The following is a 20,406-nucleotide window of genomic DNA, read 5'->3' on the forward strand; positions in this document are numbered from 1 at the left end:
GAAAGATGGACATTTGAAGGAAACTTGAGAAAAATAAACTGTTAGTTCAGGACACAGACAAGTATGGTTGAAACAATGAGGCATTTTATCTGTGGGTTTAACTGGATGGAGATTGTTTAGCTGATCTGCTTTGAGAAAAATAATCTCACCACAAACATGATGAACAAGATGGTTAGGCTTTTTTAAAAGTACTATACCTCATTGCTGGAGTAATAGTGCTGGTATTTCGAGAACATGAAACCTAATGCAATTTGGTAAAGTTATAATTTTACAACAGACTTTGCTGTTTATTGTATCCAATACTGTTACGGTTAGTTGAGCATAATTCCAATATGTTCAGTGTTGAAACCAAAAGAGACTATGTAATTGGTTGAAAAAGCTGTGGTTGATCAACCATTATTAGTTAGATTTTGTAGATATAACAAAAACTATAAAGATTTTGAAAATTATTCAGCATGCTGATGTTCATTGTCAAGGCTTAAAATGAGCAGTTCTTCAAAATGCAGCCTGAATGCAAGCCATTCCTTGTGCAGAACTTTGAGTTGAAGCGGGGGATGGAGAAACTAGAAAATTAAACTGCAAATAATCTAGCACAATGACTGTTTGAGAAGAACTGACCTATTTAACTCATTGCAATAGCAGATCTATATTGTTGTGGTCGTTTGGCTTTTTAAACTGTGTAATTCAAGATATTCACTCCAGAAAATCTTAACTGTGTTTAAGGTATTTGAGATGACATGAGTTGCTCCCATATAACTAGTAAAATTTATGTAACTGAAAATCTTATAATTTATGGATGTCCTTGGTAGCCAGAAGTTTAGGGACTTGTAAATTCACTGGCAACTTTTTATTTGTAAACTAATTTGTAAAGGAATTTCACAGTCAAAATAAAATATTTCTATCAAATGGTGATGCCCACTTGGTATGTGTGACAGTCTGTGCTCCTGGGATTTCGCTGTTACATTGTTCTTAGTTCAGTTGTGTTGTTGTAGGAAATTGCTGTTCAGGAGCTAGGCAGTTTCCCTCAACATGAAAGAGTAACGCCATTCCCCTTTATCCTCTCCACGCTCCTCTCGGAGATTGCTTCAGAGAATTTTAGGTAGACGTAAAGGAAGCCAGTTCTTAGTTACAATTGCTACATGGCCTGTTAAGGTGAAGGAATGTATAGCAAACTAAGGACCAATGTTTTTTTCTATGTATACAGAGAGAACAGCTGTTCTGCTGACAGCCTGCTCGGCTGGAAGCATCTTTTATAAAATGCTGGAGCTTGGTGCCATTTTGTGCACTCAATTTATTTTCAGTGCATTGAGTTGACATTGTAAATCTTGTGTTGTGAGGGAATCATCACTATTTTGGGAGGTTTTTTGCATTTGTTCCTCCATGTTTTGTATGAATGCAAAGATTAGTACACGTTTATACCGGTAATTTTCTAGAGTGCATTTTTTACCCATTGCAGATATTATTAGGGTGCCTGAAAAATTTACATACTTTTCTTTCTCCAAATGAAATTGAATGTCAGTTTGTGCAAGTCTTGTGGTTACATTTTCATTCCACCACAGTGCGGGGAGAAAGATTGAGTTGCTGTGTTTTTTTAATTAGAATGATGTATGATGTTTCCTAAAAGGACAGATTTTTAAAAAATATTGACAAACTGGGCCTCAAGAAAATTTCTTGAGCATGCACATTAACTTAAGCTGCTTACAATGAAAAGCTTCCTTTTCCATGAATGTTAAATCCTTTCTTACCTTCAAGTACCTAGTCTAATTGCACCAATCAAGGAAAGCAGGGGAGTTCTTGTGTTTTGGTCATCATTAATTGCTCACCAAACATCATTATAATTGAGTAACTGGTCACTTTTTTTGTTGGACGTTGTATACAAATTGGTGGCCAGATTTCATTACGTCAGTCAGAACTCATAATTTATCAACAAAAGTGTTCCATTCACTGAGCAGAGCTGAACACTGGCCAAATACATCACCAAAAGTGATGGAAGGATAGCTTCTGAAAAATCAAGAACAGAGAAGGAGGAAACATTTCCAGAGGTATTTCTTCCGGAGCTTTGTATTTAAACATGCTGTTTGGCCCACGTCATGAAATTCACCTTGTCCATTCTGACTTTTCCTATTTATATCACCAAATCTTTTATTATAATCCAGCCCCGTGTGTAAACAATCTACAGTGCTGACATCATTCTGGAGAACAAAAATAAGCTGTCTCTTTTCATCTGATGAGAAATGTTTCTTTTAAACCCCTCTGCTAGTCACTTCACCCTCAGTTAACTGTTTTTGTACGACCGCATTCCAGTGCTGCAATTTCCAATCTTTTCACACAACCTCAAATTGTCACCCACTTCCCCTCTCAAATTAGCCCTCAATCTCTAGCTTCTCAATCTCTGCCCCTTCCCTCTGCAGCTTATCCAAGAGGATAACTCTTGTTTCTCAAATCCACTTGCCTTTAACTCCTGACTATCCAAATTCAACTGTCATAACCCCAGTGCTGCCTTTCATCTTTACTTGTACTCCCTTTCAAAATTGTTAAAGGGAGAAAGTCATGTTAGTTTTTTTTTGTTACTACTCTGTGGGCTTCAAGCCTGATTTGTAGAAACCGAAATGAACCTAAAAGTTGACAAGTTTCCACAACACTGAGGTTCCCGTGGCTACTAATTTTAACTATTCCCTATTTTTTGGTCGGTGACGGGGAGAATACCAATTGCTAAAATAAAATCTTGACTTCCCTACCAATCAACCTCTCCATTGTTAAAGCACTAAATCAGCCTGGATGGAAAACATTGGTAGGTTGTTCAGCAACAGGGAGAGTCTCAGCCATGTTGGAATGTGCCCTGATCTGCATTTTCTTCAGCATCTTTTTTTTTTAGCTTGTTTGTTTTTTGTTTCAGCTAATCTCATTGAATGTGATGAGTTCATGGAAATCCAGTATTTCTACTAGCCTTAACCAGAGTACTACCCGTAATGGGATAAATGAACTCGGTTCAGGGCACTGATCAAACCTGAGACCTCTTTTAGGCAATAGATTACAAAAATCAGGTGAAACTGTGTTTTCCCCATCTTCCTTATAGCTAATAACCTCCAGATCCTTATCCCCTTATCATACCACTGAATGGTACAAGTTAATGGCAACTTGGACAAGCTATTGAGGGCTGGACTTGGCACACTTAGAGTAAGCACTGAGTAGGGAGGGGAAAGAGATTCCTTTCTTTGTTCTGCAAGTACAGTATATTTTTCTCATTGGGCATATACTTCAAAGTAAGTAAGGCAACAATGTGATTTTTGGTTTATATTCATCCATGGGATGTAAGAAAATTGGCAGCGTCAGACTCCCACCACCCGCTGAGGAAATTCTTTCTCCACCAGGCTCTTAAATGTCGTAAATTTACCTGAAGTCTGTGTCCCCTGGTCATTGCACTTGTATGCCTAATGGAAAACCTACCCTCCTGTCCACCTTCTTTATTCCTCTGATAATCTTATACGTTTCCATCAGATCACTTCTCAACCTTTGCTGTTTCAAAGGAAAAAAACCCTAGAATATCCAATATTTCTGAGGAAGTGTCACCAGACCTGAAATGTTATCTCTGGTTTCTCTTCGGCAGATCTGGCAGAATCTGTGAGCTTTTCCAGCAACGTTTGTTTTTTCACATCCAATTTTTCTCCTAGCTCAAAACCTGCAGTCCAAGTAGCATCTTGTTAAATCTCCTCTGCACCCTCTCCTAGTATAGTCACATCATTTCTATAAGGTGGTGACCAGAACTCCACGTAGTACCCTAGTTGTGGTCTCACCAGTGTGTTTATTAGCCTTGGCTATAAACACTACTTCCTTAACCACTTTATCCATCTGTTTTTCCATCTTTAGGGAACCCTGGATGTGCATACCAAATATTCTAGCTGTGGCCTGACTGTCTTTGTATAGTTGGAGCAAAACCTCCTGACTTTCATACTCCATTCCCTTTGAAATAAAGACCAACATTCCATTTGTCTTCCCTATTACAGCCTTCCCCAGGGCAAAGCATTCATTGGGGGGGACTGTCCACCAAGATACCTTTGTTTAGTATTCCAGGATTTTACCATTCATAATGTATTGCCTTGTAGCCTTCTCTCTCCCGAATTGCATTACCTCATAGTTTTGTATTCAATTCCATTCACCATTGCTCTGTGTGTTGATAACCATCTGCAGTTAATGCTATCGTCTTCACTATTTACCACCCTACCAATTTTTGTTAGCTGTAAACTTGTTGATTATACCCCTTTATTTAAACCTAAATTACTAATATACATCACAAACAGCAAGAGCGCCAACTCTAAACCCTGCAGAATCCCACTGCAAACAGACATCTGGTCACAGAAACATCCCTCTGTCATTAGCCTTGATCCATGCCTTTCAGCCAATTTTGCAACTTGTCACGTTGCCTTGGATCCCACTGGCTCTTTCTTGTCTAGTCTGCCTTTAGGGACCTATTCAAGTGTTGCTTAAATCCATGTAGACCACGTTAAATGCATTACCCTCATGAACACTTCTGGTTACCTTGCCAAACATTTTGATCAGATTTGACAAACCATAATACTGGAGGAGCCCAGAGAAGGTTCACCAAGTTGATCCTGGCTATGGAAGGATTGTTTCATGAGGAGAGTTTGTGTTGATTGAGCCTGTATTCATTGGAATTAGTGAAATTAGAAATGACTTAATTGAAATATACAAGGTTTTTAGGGGACTTGAAAGGGTACATCTGAAAGGTTGTTTCCTCATTGGAAAATCTAGGAGCAGAGGTTATAATCGCACAATGAGTTTCTTCAGAGGGTGGGAAATCTGTGGAACTTGTTAACAGAAGAGGGCTCAGGGTGCTGATTTATTTGTTGAGTTGTCTTGTTCTCGTTCAGACGTTTCATCACCTTGCTCGTGACATCTTCAATAAATCCCCCAATGAAGCGATGTTCTTCTACTCCGCTTGGGGTTTATACCGTCCGGTCTGTTATGGTGAGTAGTGTCTTTTCCAGTTTTGATCTGTATGGGTTTGTCTGTGGAGTCCAATTCTGTGTTTGTTCATTGCATTGCGGGTGGCAAACCATTCCTCTAGGAATTCCTGTGCGTGTCTCTATTGGGCTATGGTTACCCTGTCCAAATTAAGCTGAAGGCTTTCATTGTCTGATTGTACTGATATTAAGGAAAGTTTGTCATGCTGTTTTGCTGCTAGTTGATGTTCATATATTCTGGTGGCTAGTTTCCTTCCCGTGTGTCCAATGTAATGTTTGTGACAGTCATTGCAAGCTATTTTGTAAACGACATTGGTTCTGCTTGTCATGGGGATGGGATCTTAAATCCTTGTAAGTGTTTGTCATAGAGTGGCTGTTGGCTTGTGGGCTACCATGATTCCTTAGCGTCTTAGGAGTCTCGTTGTCAGTTCCAATATGTTCTTGATGTAGGGCAGTGTGGCCAGTGTGTTAGGTCATACTATGCCCTCCCGTTGTCTGTTTAGTGGGCATCTGTGGATGAAATTGCGGCGATATCTGTTTAGAGCGAGGATTTTATGTTGGTGCTCTTCCTCTTTACTTCATAGTTCCAGGGTGTTGCAGTGTGTCCTGGTCCATTTAAATAGTGTCCTAATGCAGCTTTGTTTGTGTGTGTTGGGGTGGTTGCTGTGGGGCTTGAGGATTTGATCAGTATGGGTTGCTTTTTCTGGATACTGAGGTTTGGAACACCCCATTGGTCATATGCTCAACTTGAACTTCCACAAACCCAAGTTGGTTGTTGCTTTTTTCTTATATAGCCCGTCTTGTTGTCTGCTCTGCATCCTTTTAGTCTCTTCACTGTCTGGGTGATCCTATTACCTTGCTGCTCGTTGGGTCCTTAGTCACCTGTTGGTGAGTGGTTGTATCTGTATGCACAGACACAGTAAGCCCTAACAGGCTGGCCGCTGCCATATACGAAGAACCTATCAGAACTGACAACAAGACTGCTAAGACCACTAGGAATCGTGGTAGCCCTCAAGCCCACAGCCACTCTACAACAAACACTTATAAGGATTAAAGACCCCATTCCCATGATAGGCAGAACCAACATGGTTTATAAAATGCATAGAATTGCCACAAATGTTAGATCAGACAGGAAGGAAACTAGCCATCAGAATACACTAACATCAACTAGCAGCAAAACGGTACAACAAACTCTCCTTAATATTGGCACACTCAGACATTGAAGGCGACCAGTTTAAGTGGGGCAAAGTAACCAGAGTAGCTCAAGCCACATATAGCCACGCATGGAAATTCCTGGAGGCATGGTCCTCCACCCGTAATGCAATCAAAAAACATAGAATTGCACCCCATATACAAACCCATACAGATCAAAACCAGAAATGACTCTACTCACTATAACGGCCCAGATAGTGTAAATTCCAAGCGGAGTGGGGAAGAACAGCGTTTCATCGGAGGCTTCACTGATGATGTTACCCAGCCTGGTGACGAAACGTTTGAACGAGAACAAACCAGCTTAGCGAGCAAGTCAACAATCTCACTCTCAACCTGAGCTACAGATCTTTGTGAAAACTTTGGCAGAGGGCTATTGAGACTGGCTTGATAAGGGTATTCAAGGTTGAGATAAACAAAATTTTGACGAATAAGGGAATTGAGGTTTATGGGGGAGAACGCAGGAAAGTGAAGTTGAAGGTTATTGAATCTGGCAAAATCTAATAGAATGTTGGAGCAAACTTGATGGGCTGAACAGCCTCTTTCCACTCCAGTGTCTTATTGTCTGATAACTCCGTGCTTGCCTCCCTCACCAGTCTGGGGTACGTCTAATCCAGATGAGCAGATTTATCCAATCTTAAGTCCGTCAAGCCTGCTCGTGTCTCTCTTCTCCCTCTTAACTTGTTAAAATATTTCATGGTCTGTTATCCTAATGTCTGTGCCTGCTTCTCCCATGTTCGTTGTGAAAACCAAGGCAAAACATTCATTCAGGACTGCCCACATCTTCAGCTTACTCAATGGCCTCTAATGGGCCAACTCTTTTCCTAGTTATTACTTTGCTCTTTGTTTTTGTTTTGTACAAAATTTCTTTGGGCTTTCCTTTATTCTATCCACCAATGTTTTCTCACGCATTGCCTTTTGTTTTCCTCATTTCCCTGTAAAGTTTGCGCCTGCACTTTACATTCCTCTAGGGACTTGGATAAAATTGAACTCTTTGTCTGCCATAAGCTTTTTTTCTGTTAATCTTAATCATTATATCCCTTGACATCTAGTGTTCTCTACTCTTGGTTTCACCCATTTGCCTTTACAGGAACAAACTTGCCTTGTACTTTTGCTATGTTTTTCTTGAATGTTTCCCACTGCTCTGACACCATTTTATCTGCAAGTTGTTAAGCCCACTCCAATTGGGCGAAATCATATCTTGATGAAGTTAGCCTTCTCTAGCTTTTATTTCCAATTCCATCCTTATTACTTTCCATAATTATTCAAAATTTAACTGAATAATGATCACTACCAAAATGTTCCCCAACTGATGGACTTTCTATCTGCCTGGGCTCATTTTGGAGTAATGTCTTGTTGGGCTCCCTACAGATGGGTTTAAAAAGTTCTCCTAGGTGAAATTTAAGAATTTTGTTCTGTCTCTATCTTGCATAGTAAAACTTTCCCGGTCAGTTTTTCGCTAGTTAAAATCCCTTTCTGTTATTGTCACATTTTTCTGACACTTGTATGGTAATTCTAACAGTTCTCAGATAGGAAACTGCTCCAGGCCTGATATCACCAAGGCCTTGCAGAGCTGCAGTTAGATATCCTTGCTCCCACACTCAAACACTCTCTTTCTCCCATTTGGCTTCCTGGCTGCTTACTGCACCTGCATATGCGTTGCTCATGATTTGGTTTACAGGCCATCCAAGCCTTGTTGTACACTGATATTTCCAAATCTACCTCCTTTTTAAATGTAACTCTTCCATTCTGCTTTTTTCTTTCAAAGTGGATAACTTCAAATTCATCCTCCTCCTATTGCATCTGCCATGTATTTGCCAACTTGGTCAATTAGTTAACTCAAAGCCTTTTTACATTCTCCTCACTATTCACAGTTACACCTAATCTTATGTCAGCAGGACATATTGCACTTGATTCCATCATCCAAATGTTGATTATATATTGTGAATAGCTGGAGTCCAAGCACTGATCCCTACGGTATCCACGAGTTTCCATTCCATTCCCAAAAATATTTACTTAGTTCTACTCTATTTCCTGTCTGCTAATAAATTGGCATTCCATGCCAATTTATTACTGCTAGTCCCATATTGTTTAATTTTACACACTAATCTCTTAAATGGGATGTTGTCAAAAGCTTTCTAAAAATCCAAATACACCACATCCACTGTTTTATCTATTTCACTAGTTTATCCACAGACTCTGGTAGGTTTTTTAATGTAGTTCTCCTTCCGTAAATCCACATTTACTTTGTCTCATGTTTATATTTTCTAAGTACCCTATGACTACTTCCTTCACAGTAGACTGTAACACTTTCCTGACCACTGCTGATAGGCTAACCAATCTGTCATTCCCTGTTTTGCCCCTCCCCTCACTTTCTTTAAAGCTGTGGGGTTACATTTTTCCTAATCTAATTTGCCAGGACTGAACCAGAAACTGCAGGATTTTGGATTAAAGCAACCAGTGCATCCAGTATTTCTGTGATTTATCTTCTTCGTCAATCTGGCATGTAGATAATTGAGTCCCATTAATTTGTGCAGCAACTTTTTTCTAAGTAATACTGATTTCCTTCATTTCCACCTCCTCAATAGATCTTTGCTTCCCTGGCACTTTTGAGAAATTATTTATGTTGTCTTCTGTAAAGACAACTGAAGGCAGTAGTTGATTAGTTTTGCCCTTACCTTCTCCTCTATTATTATTAGTTCTCCTCTTTAAGCCTGTCTGGGCCTATGTGTGTCTTTACGACCTTATTTTTTTTCTTGCATGGGCAAAAACGTACAGTCTGCTTTTGTTGGCTGCATGTTTTCTCTCCTACGCTATTCCTCCTCCTCCTCCTCCTCCTCCTCCTCCTCCTCCTCCTCCTCCTCTCCACACTCCCCTTCTCTCTCCTCCCCCCCCGCCCCCCTCCACCAACATTCTTATGCTTTCCTTTGCTAAATTCCAAACTGCTTCCACGCCTAAAGATTGTTACTTTTTTTTTACAAAGTTTAAGAATTCCTGTATGAATTTAATATTACCTTTTTGATTCTTCTTGTTAGCTATGGCTCTGTGCCACTTTTCCTGTTGTGCTTTTGAACCTGAAAGAAATGTATAACTTTCACAGTGGGCTTCGTAATGTCCTTTGTTGTAGATTTAGGGCCCAAGTTTTGGATTACACCGCTTCACGTTCTGTGCCAGTAAAGAATTGTTGTGGTCACTCTTCCCTAAAGGACTTGCACAACAAGATTACTAATTAACCCCTTTTTGACGATACCAAACCTAGAAAGGCCTGTTTCCCAGTTGACTCTTCAATGTACTGATAAGGGGGGAAAAAATTCTAGTCCACACTCAAGAAATTCATCAGCCACAGTGTTATTGCTTAATGTGGTTTTCCAAGTCAGTAAACAGATAATGTATTCAGTAAGCAGCATCCTTGCTATGTGCTGAGATAGCAAGAACTGCAGATTCCTACACTCTTCCATTATCATCCATATGTTTATCCAATGGCCATTTAAATGCCCTTAAAGCTGGTGAGTCTACTGCTGCTGCAGGCAAGGCATTCTGCACCCTTACTACTCTCTGACTAAAGAACCTACCTCTGACCTCTGTTCAATATCTATCAACCCTCAATTTAAAGCTATGTCTCCTCGTGCTATCAATCACCATCCAATGAAGAAGGCGCTCACTGTCCACCGTGTCTAATCCTCTGATCATCTTGTACGTCTCTATTAAGTCACTTCTTAACCTTCTTCTCTCTAATGAGAACAGCCTCAAGTCCCTCAACCTTTCCTCATAAGACCTTCCCTCCATGCCAGGCAACATCCTGGTAAATCTCCTCTGCACCCTTTCCAATGCTTCCACATCCTTCCTATAATGCAGTGACCAGAACTGTACACAATACTCCAAGTGCAGCCGCACCAGAGTTCTGTACAGCTGCAACATGACCTCATGGCTCCGAAACTCAACCCCTCTACCAATAAAACCTAACATACCATAGGCCTTCTTAACAACCCTATCAACCTGGGTGGTAACTTTCAGGGATCTATGCACATGGACACAGATTTCTCTGCTTGTCCACACTACCATGAATCTTACCTTTAGCCCAGTATTCTGTATTCCTGTTACTCCTTCCAAAGTGAATCACCTCACACTTTTCCACATTAAACTCCATTTTGCATCTCTGCAGCTTATCTATGTTCCTCTGTAACTTGCAACATCCTTCTGCACTGTCCACAACTCCACCGACTTTAGTGTCATCTGCAAATTTACTGACCCATCCTTCTACACCCTCATCCAGGTCATTCATAAAAATGACAAACAGCAGTGGCCCCAAAACAGATCCTTGCAATACATTACTAGTAACTGAACTCCAGGATGAATATTTCCCATCAACGACCACCCTCTGTGTTCTTACAGCGAGCCAATTTCTGAGCCAAACCGCTAAATCGCCCTCGATCCCATGCTTCTGCATTTTCTGCAATAGCTTACCGTGGGATACCTTATCAAACGCTTTACTGAAATCCATATACACCACATCAACCGGTTTACTCTCATCTACCTGTTTGGTCACCTTTTCAAAGAACTCAATAAGGTTTGTGAGGCACGACCTACCCTTCACAAAACCATGTTGACTATCCCTAATCAAATTATTCCTTTCTAAGTGATTATAAATCCTATCTCTTATCCTCTCCAACACTCTACCCACAACCAAAGTCAGGCTCACTGGTCTATAATTACCAGGGTTGTCTCTACTCCCCTTCTTGAAAAAAGGGACAACATTTGCTATCCTCCAGTCTTCTGGCACTATTCCTGTTGACAATGATGACATTAAGATCAAAGCCAAAGGCTCTGCAGTCTCCTCCTTAGCTTCCCAGGGAATTCTAGGATAAATCCTATCCGGCCCAGGGGACTTATCTATTTTCACACTTTCCAGATTTGCTAACACCACCTCCTTGTGAACCTCAACACCGTCTAGTCTGACCGCCTGTATTTCAGTATTGTCCTCGATAACATTCTTTTTCCTGCGTGAATACTGACAAAAAATATTCATTTAACGTCTCTCCTTTCTCTTCAGACTTCACGCACAGCTGTCCACAACTGTCCTTGACTGGCCCTAATCTTATTCCAGTCGTTCTTTTATTCCGGACATGGCTAAGGGGGAAGGGAGATGGGCAATAAATAGACAGAGGAGGAGTGGGGCCTGGGGGAAGGTAGCTGGGATGGTGATAAGTGAGTGTAGGTTGGGACTGGTGGGGCAGATAGGGGGAGAGAAGATGGTCAGATCGTGTCAGGTCAAGGGGGCGAGGATGAGAAGGAAGACTGAACATGTGATAAGGCCGAGGTGGGAGATTTTAAACCGGGTGAATTCCATGTTTAGACCATCGGCTGTAGGCTCCTGAAGCAGAATATGACGGGTTGCTCCTGTAGTTTGCGGATGGCATTGTTATGATGCTGGAGGAGGTCCAGCATGGAAGTGTCACCCAGGGAGTGGGAGAGGGAACTAAAATGGTTGGTGAAGGAAGATGTTGTCATTTGTTGTGTACAGAGCGTAGATGCTGTATGAAACTGTCTCCGAGTTTACACTTGGTCTCACCGATATAGAGGAGGCCACATTGGGAGCAGCGAATACAGTAGTCCATGTTGATGGATATGCAGGTGAAACCCTCTATAATATAGAAGGTTTGTTTTGTGCCTTGAATGGGGGGGAGGTGTAGCAATTTCCTGCGGTTGCAGGGAAAGGTGCCGGGGTTAGTGGGGCGTGCGGAGCAGACAAAGGCATCACGTAGAGAGTGGTCCCTTTTGAAAGGCAAATGGGGTGAAAAGGGAAATACCTCTGCTTGTGGGCTTGGATTGTAAGTGGCGGAGGATGATACGCTGCATTCAGAGGTTGGTGAGGTGAGATGTGAGGACAAGCGAGATTCTGTGTTTACTTTTGTTGGCGGGGTGTGGGGTGCGGTCTAACCTTACAATACCTGGTACCTTTCCCTGCAACCACAAGAATTGCCACACCTGCCTCTACTTCTCTTCCCTCACTGCCATTCAAGGCACAAAAGAAACTTTTCATATTAGACAGGGGCTTGCCTATACATCCGTCAACTTGGTCAGCTGTATCTACTGCTCCCGATGTGGCCTCCTCGAAATTGATGAGACCAAGCATAGACTCTGGGACAGTTTCATGGAGCATCTGTACACAATGAATGACAACACCTTCCAGCCATGAACGATTTTAACTTTTTTTTCCCCCTTCTTCCCACCCAGCCCCCGACTTGCTGGAGGACATGGTCCATCCTGGGCCGCCTCTAGTGTCACAACGACACCACCCACAAACTGAAGGAGCAGCAGCCCATATTCCATCTCCGGATCCTACAGCCTGATGGCCTAAACGTGGAATTCACCACTTTCAAAATCTCCCCATGCTCATTGCCATGTACAACCCTCCCTCTTATCTCCAACTCCTTGATCTGACACAACCTATATGTTTTGTCTCCCACTTTTCCACCCCACCCATCTCACTGGCCAATCCCCACCTCTCCCTCCTTGCATTCACCTTTCACCGTCCCACCTATCTTTCCCAGTTCCACCCATCCTCTCTCTCTTTATTTCTGAGCCCCCTACCCCCACCTCCACCATTTGTGAAGAAGGGTCTTGACCTGAAATGTCAACATTCCTGCTCCTCTGATGCTGTCTGGCCTGTTGTCTTCCTCCAGCTCCACACAGTTGTCTCTTGCAACATTTGGTATGTGGTACCAAATGTTAGCATATTTCATTGATGAAAACTATTGTTTGGTCTGAGGATTTTATAAACTACTGCTGTCTTTTTAAAGCCGTGCCACAAACAAAAAGTCTCCATACAAGCCATGCATAAGTTGACTTCTTTTTAAATTACCTGAAGTGCATGACTATATAAATAAATTGTAGGGGCTGTTGCTTAAGTTCTAGGATTTCTAGAATTTAAAAACTAGGCTGCAGTGATGCTGGTACAGGCGCAGGTATAAGCAAGGCTTCAAAATGAAAAAGAAATCCCAATACTGCCAAGTTCTCCATTTGCAAGTTCATAAGTTGCACTCAACTACTGTTCAAATTAGGTATTTCATTGTTTGTAAACCCAGGATATGACATGGCACAAGTTGTTACCAACTACAGACGCACCGTTATTTCTGTATGATTATTCACAGATCCCGTTAATTGTTAAATACAGAAGAATGTCCACGCCAAGACAAGATAACTATCATCATCTAACAACAGAAGATGTTGAGTCAAAAATCTGAAGCAGAGTAAGTTTTAAAAGAAAAATTAGCACATGAAAAGTTGCCTTTTACTTGTTTGGCTTAAATCAACAAGCAATCTTGCTTGTATGTTTAGAAGTACCTAGTTAAAATTCATTTGTTGATTCTGCACCCACGTATCTGTGACATTCTCACTTAGTCACCAGCTCAGTTCCTTGTCAGTTCTGTTGCTTGCATTTTGTCGCCCATAATCCCTCCACTGCCTCTCCTTTTTGTCGACTGCTCCCAGGGGGCATCCTCCTTGCAGTTACCATGTCTGGTCTGCAATAGGTTTTTATGATATCTCCCGTCAATCTCTTAAACTCCAGTGAGTATTGTTCCAAATGACCTAGTTTTTCTTTTATGCATCAGTCCTGACATCCCAGGAATCAGTTTGGTAGGAATTTTGCAGTCCCTCCATGGCCAGAACACTTTCCTCAGGTAAGGCAACAAAAACTGCATACAGTACTCCAAGTGTTGTTTCACCAAGACCTTGTAAAACTGCAGCAAGGCATCTCTTTTGCTCCTGTACTCAAACCCTGTCGCCATAAACGCCAACTTATCATTTGCATTGTTCGCCACCTGCTGCACCTACATGCTTACTTTCAGAGACTATTGTACAAGGACACCCAGGTCTCATTGCCATCCCCTTTCCTAATCTATCACTTTCAGCAAAAAGCCTGCCTTGAGTTTTGCTACCAAAGTGGATAACCTTACATTTATCCACATTCTAGTTCATCTACCATCCATTTGCCCTCTTACTCAACTTGTCCAAATCTGAATGAAATGTCTGTGCATAATGCTTGTAGTTCACTCTTCCAGCCAGTCTTGTGTCTTCTGAAAACCTGTAGATATTACGTTTAGTTCTCTCATCTAAATCATTACACATTGTGAATAGCTGGGCTCCTTGCACTGACCCCCCTGGCACTTCACTAGTCACTGCCTACCATAGAGTCATGGCATTATACAGCATGGAAACAGACCCTTCAGTCCAACTTGTCCATGCTGACCTGATTTCCTAAACTGATCTAGTCCCATTTGCCAGCATTTGGCTCATATCCATCTAAACGCTTACTTTTCATCTACCCATCCAGGTGCCTTTTAAAAGCTCCTCCAGCAGCTTGTTCCATATAAGCACCACTTCTGTGCAGACAAAGTTGCCCCTCAGAATACTTTTCAATTATTACCCTCTCACCTTAAACCTATGCTGTCTAGTTTCAGACTCCCCTACCACTAAGGAAAAGAAAACATTTATTCTGACTCTTAAATCTTCAAAGTTGTAGCTGGAATAGAGAAACGTTTCTCAGTTGTGGTAGGGGTGAGAACCAGGGGTGAGTAATTTATAAGGTGATTTTGAAAAGAGCCAATGGTGATACGAGGAAAACCTTTTCTGAAAGCGCTGAGTGGATGCGCAACATTTATGTTGAAGCTTTGAAAAGGGCTAAATGTCTGGGGCTATGAAGAAAAGGCACAAAACTGCAACTGGCGTGGCAGAGTTGCTCTAGCATAGATATACTGGGCTGAATAGCTACCTCTTCTGCTGTAGCCATTCTACAATGCACCAAATCCCATTCATCAACCTTATGCTTGCTGATCTATTTTGCCTCTATCTTAGCACAGTTGGTTGGACAACTGGTTTGCAGTGCAGAATAATACCGTCAGTGTGGATTCGAGTCCTGCATTGACTGAGGTTATCATGAAGTATTCCCCTTCTAACCTCTTCCCCTCGTGCCAGTACTGTGGTGTGGTGACACTCCAGTTAAACCCACCAATTTTAGTCTTTCTAATGAGAAAGCAGCTCTATGGTCTGGTAAGGTGATGGTGACTTTGTTTTGCCTCTATCTCTGACCAGCTCCTTTTTAAAATGGGCCAGTTTTTACATACTCTTATCCTGGAACAGGGATGAAAGTAAAGCCCAGTACATGATGTTGCTGTTGCCTATCTTGTTACTTTCTGCATAAAATTTTATGGAGTTGGGAAATGCCTTTGGCAGCTTATTTGGCCTTGACCGTATCTAAGCCCTTAAAGCAATTAATGAGGACTTAACTATCTCATCCTGCCACTGTCCATATTTCGTCCCTAGTAGTGAGAGGCTCACGCCATGTGCAAAGCCTGACTGCTATAGGGCAAGGGAGCTGGGTGAAATCTTCCCACAACCACTGCTGCTCTCGCCGAAATAGCTGAGAGCCCTGCCACCTCCAAACCGCAAGGCCAAGGCCTCCATTCGTACACTTGCCTGGGATCTGTTTCATTTGATTGGATGGCAGTTCTCTAAGATGGGACTTTCTCCTGTGAGATTCAAGTCTCACCTTAATGCAAATCATTTTGCTGATCCCAGGGTTAAATTGCTGCCATGCAGTCTGGATGATGGATGGACCACCCCCCATCTGAATATTAGCTGGGGTGGAAATGGCACACTTGTAAACTTGAGCTCCTTGGACACAAGTTCTTCATGGTTTTCTCCCACTTTAGGTCTGTAAACAGCTCTGGTCCCTTGCAAATTTCACCAAATCTCACTGTTGTCGACTTCACAGCTCCTTAATCTCCACCGTTAATGGCCTTCAACTGTACAGGCCCTAAGTTCTGGATTTCCACCTATAAACCTCTCTAACGTCAATGCCATCTTTAAAATCTTATGCTTTGACTAAGCTTTGATTTTTCCCTTTTTAATATCAATATCAATAATTAATAGAAGTAGAACACTCATTGATTTGTCAGTGACTAAAGGTGGAAAAGAATTTTCTTTTTTGCCAGGTTTGTTTTTGCGGCCTGATCTATGGTTATTTTAGGTGCTGCAATAACAAATTTTTAATTTTGCTTTCCTCGCATTTTTGTTTCAGTTACCCAGTCCTTGCAGAGTATCTGCATTATTAAGATGGAAGTGGAGTCAGCTGAGGTGAACACGCTGCTACCTGAGGAGATAATGGACTCAGTCATCGTCGACGATGATAGTATTGAGGCTGTCACAATAACTTCAGAGCATGGTGATCCAGTTCCCATGGAAACTGAGCTCGAGGAAATTATAGATCCACATCAAGGCAAGGACTCAGAGATTCTGTCGAGCATTACAGACCAGGTCACCGTGTTGACCAATAGTACTACACCGTTTGTTTTAAGTGACCCAAGTATAAAGATGGAAATTAATACTTCTGATAGTACATCAAAGGCTACTGGTAAAATCAGCCACCCAAGCACAACTGCTGGAACACCTATATCTTTAGCAGCAAATCAGATTGTCCTTAACCCAGTATCCGAACACTCTGATTACACCATCTCCAACCAAGCTATGAAATCAGAACCAGTAGGGCAGCAGCTGGTAGTGACTACCCTTGGAAAGTCCCGACAGTCCATCGTACTTTCGCTGCCACCAAGTCAAGGAGGTCACCTTCAAGTCTCATCTCAATTACCAGCAATGGACCCACAGGGGCAGAAACAAATAAAAGTAGTTACTCTGGGTGGAAGAGTTGAGGGAAAGACACTAACTGGAGTATCAAATATGTTGGCTTCTGGAAATCCTTCTCTAAATGCTTCTGCTCAGCCTACACAAAATCAGGTAAATGATCAAGTGCTTCTAATAAAATTCAGTGACTACTGAAACTTTAGAGACAGCATATTTAGTGAATGGCAGAAACTTAATGGCAGGCTTGCAGGTGTCAGTAAAGGAAAAGCCCTATGTGACATTGTCATACCATGAACAATAAACTTCATGAGAGGATGGACTATTTCGTGCCTCGCACTGTGCCTGTCTGTTGACCAGTTCGAAATGGACATCCTATTGCAAGCCCACAGCTACCAAGACGATACTGGCTCTCACCCACCTTCCTTCAAGACTGCAATCCCCTAGTCCCAATTCCTCTGCCTCTGTCTCATCAGCTCCCAAGATGCGGCATTCCACTCCTACACAACCCAGATGTCCTCCTGTTTCAAGGACCGTAACTCTTCTCTTCCACCTCCTCCTAATGTGACTGAAAATGCCCTCAACCACATCTCTTGCATTTCCTGCACTTCTGCCCTTACATCACTACCCCCCCCCCCCCCCCCCCCCAAACATCTGCACTCTGTTTGCGACAGACAACACCCTTGCAGTCGCAACCCATTTTATCTCTCACTCCCACTCCCTGTGTGGCATGTCCATCCTGGGCTGCCTCCAGTGTCACAATGACACCACCCACAAACTGGAGGAGCAGCACCTCGTATTTCACCTTGGGAGCCTACAACCTAATGGCCTAAACGTTGATTTTACCTGTTTCAAAATCTCCCCACCCCTGGCTTCATCCCATGCCCGCCCCCTTGACCTGACACAACCTGTCCATCTCTCCCACATGAGATAATGGGAACTGCAGATGCTGGAGATTCCAAGATAATAAAATGTGAGGCTGGATGAACACAGCAGGCCAAGCAGCATCTCTCCCACATATCTGCCCTTCCCACTTCACTGACCAATCCCTACCTGCTCTCACCTATCACCTTCCCCAGCCCCAGCCCTCCCCCCTCTCTTTCTACACTCCCTTTCTCCTTCCCATTTCTGAAGAAGGGTCCTGGTGCCTGACCTGCAGTATTATCTCTGACTCCAGAATCTGCAGGTCTTGTTATCTCTGAGATGGTTTGCAGTCTGGTTAGCTAGGGACTGCATATCACTTCTGTGAAGTGGGTCTTGGGTCACAACTAAGTGACAACTGACCTTAGCCTTTCTCCCAAGTTCTTCCCTGTTTTGTGTTTTTTTGTTTAGTACACCCTTGCTTTCTTTTTCCCTCTTTCTTGCCTATCATTCTAGGAAACTGATTTGCAGTTTGTATTTTCTAAACGGACTTTCACTGCTGCTGGCAATGCTGGGTTCATCAGTTCTGTGGATTTCTCTTTTATTGCCTGGTGAAAAACACAGAATGAAAGAAATTTCTGAACAATTACTGATGATGAAGGGCTTTTATTTCAATTTAGTATATTCAAAGTAGTCCTCATCTATTTTGTCAGCAGCGGCTTAGTTTGTAGCATGTCCCTATTACGGTTATGAAGTCAAGTTCCTCTCTGGAAATATGAGCAGAAAAATCTAGACCAGTACTCCACTGCAGCACTAGAGGGAATGCAATACTGTTAGAGGTAGGATCTTCTGGATGAACTGTTCAACTGAAACTCTGACTGTGCTCTCTGATCAATGTAAAAGAACCCACAATTGAGAGAAGAGCAGGACCTTGCAGAATCCTGGCTTGATCAAGATCACAAATTCAGGTTATCTGGGTGTCGTCACTTTGCTGTTCGTGGGAGCTAGCTGTGCACAAATTGCTTGCTGTGCTTCTTAAATTACAACAGTGACTGCACTTGGAAAAGGTACATAATTGTCTGTAAAATACTATGGGCATCCTGATTTTTGCCAATCAAATCTTTAATGATGCAAATCTTTGAGTTTAATTTCTGCTGTGTTTTGTAATTGTCACATCTTTGTATCCCCTACTTTTTAAATATAAAAAATTCCATGTGATCATTCATGGTCTGAAGAAAACCCTCCCATTACCTGTCCTAGAGATAATTTGTATCCATTTGTTCAAGTGCCACTGTTTAAAGTAGTATTTGGTGTTAACTGTCTCCATGTTATTTTTATATGACTCTGCCAGATCACAACTGCAAGATGTCCGTGTAGGCTTAAAAGTCTTAGAGTTCTCCTATTTCCTCAAATTGCTGATGAGATTTCAACCTCATGGTTCTTTTCCATAATGCTTCACATCTACATGTCTCTTGTTGCCACCAGGACTGGGTATGGTCTGACTGAACGCTGTACAATTTGAATTACGTATGAACATGGAGCAGAGCAGGCTATTTGCCTGTGAAAGGGAAATCCTTTTTAATTAAGATGCAGAATTGCGGAGCTGGAGGAACACAGCAGGCCAGGCAGCATCATAGGCTTAAGGTCCCAGCACTTATCCTATCACATACCATTTTCATTTTGCAAACCTGATAAATACCTATATTTGCCCACTGTCTGGTTCCAATTAGCCAGCCGATCTTCTACACAAGGCAATGTACAATCCTGTACACCAGGAACTTATATTCATCAGTAACCATAACGGCACCGGATTCTACAAATTTTAGCACCATACATCCACTGATTCCATTTTATCCATAGCATATGTTGCTATTTCAAAATACTCCAATAAGTTAATTAAAAAGATCTCCCTTTCAAAAATCTATGCTGACTTTGCCTGATTATTGTGAACTTATACAGATAACTGTCTATAACTACTGTAGTAATAGCCTCTAACATTTTCATCATGATAGATCCCGACCAGAAATGTCAACTTTCCTGCTCCTCTAAGGCTGTCTGGTCTGCTGTGTTCCTCCAGCTCCACACTCTTATCTCTGACCCCAGCATTGGCATTTCTTACTATCTTTGCGAAGTAGTTTCCTGCTTTTGCTTCCTTTTTTAAAATAAGTTAGATTTGCTATTTTCCAACCTAACAGGACCTTCCAGAATAAACGGAATTTTGGAAAATTAAAACCAATGCATTAATTATCTCACTAACCACTTTTTAAAGACCTTTGGCTGAAGTCAATCAGGACCCAAGCACTTATTGACCTGCACCTCTGAACAACTTACTCACCAGAGAATTAGAGTTAATTTTCCCAAGTTCCACCATCCCTTCCATTACCTGATTTGTAGCTACTTTGGGGCTATTACTTGCATTCTGTGGTGAACATAAATGCAGACTAAAAATGCTGGAGATCATAATGAGTCAGACAGAATCCATGGAGAGAGAGCAAGCTAACATTTCAAGTCTAGATGACACTTCTTCAGAGCTGAAGTGAAATGTGGAGACGACTGCATTTATGCAGTAGTTTGCGGGGTGAGGGTGTGGGGATAGTGGGTGTAGGGTGCTGGTGGAGAAAAGATGCTGATAGTTCAGATTAAATTATCAGAATGTGAGAATGGCAGAACAATGGTGTCTCCTGCCATTTGAAAGGACAGTAAGTGGAATGAGGTG

At 42.0% G+C, this 20,406-nt stretch overlaps 1 protein-coding gene across 7 annotated transcripts in view; it reads left to right on the forward strand.

Moving 5' to 3' along the window:
- The window catches only part of lin54 (lin-54 DREAM MuvB core complex component), an 80,512-nt gene that overhangs the window by 6,627 nt on the left and 53,479 nt on the right, over positions 1 to 20,406 (forward strand). For 5 of the 7 annotated variants that reach the window (XM_048536203.2, XM_048536173.2, XM_048536213.2 and 2 more), the window contains 2 exons: positions 13,343 to 13,441; positions 16,273 to 16,985. The exons of 1 other annotated variant lie outside the window; for it this stretch is intronic. In XM_048536203.2, coding sequence (XP_048392160.1) covers positions 16,308 to 16,985 — 678 coding nt within the window. In that variant the 5' untranslated portion in view covers positions 13,343 to 13,441; positions 16,273 to 16,307. The remainder of the gene's footprint in view (positions 1 to 13,342; positions 13,442 to 16,272; positions 16,986 to 20,406) is intronic. One more of the 7 variants, XM_048536229.2, reaches the window with a different exon arrangement.

Source organism: Stegostoma tigrinum, chromosome 1, assembly GCF_030684315.1.
Source record: "Stegostoma tigrinum isolate sSteTig4 chromosome 1, sSteTig4.hap1, whole genome shotgun sequence".
Lineage (NCBI taxonomy): Eukaryota > Metazoa > Chordata > Chondrichthyes > Orectolobiformes > Stegostomatidae > Stegostoma > Stegostoma tigrinum.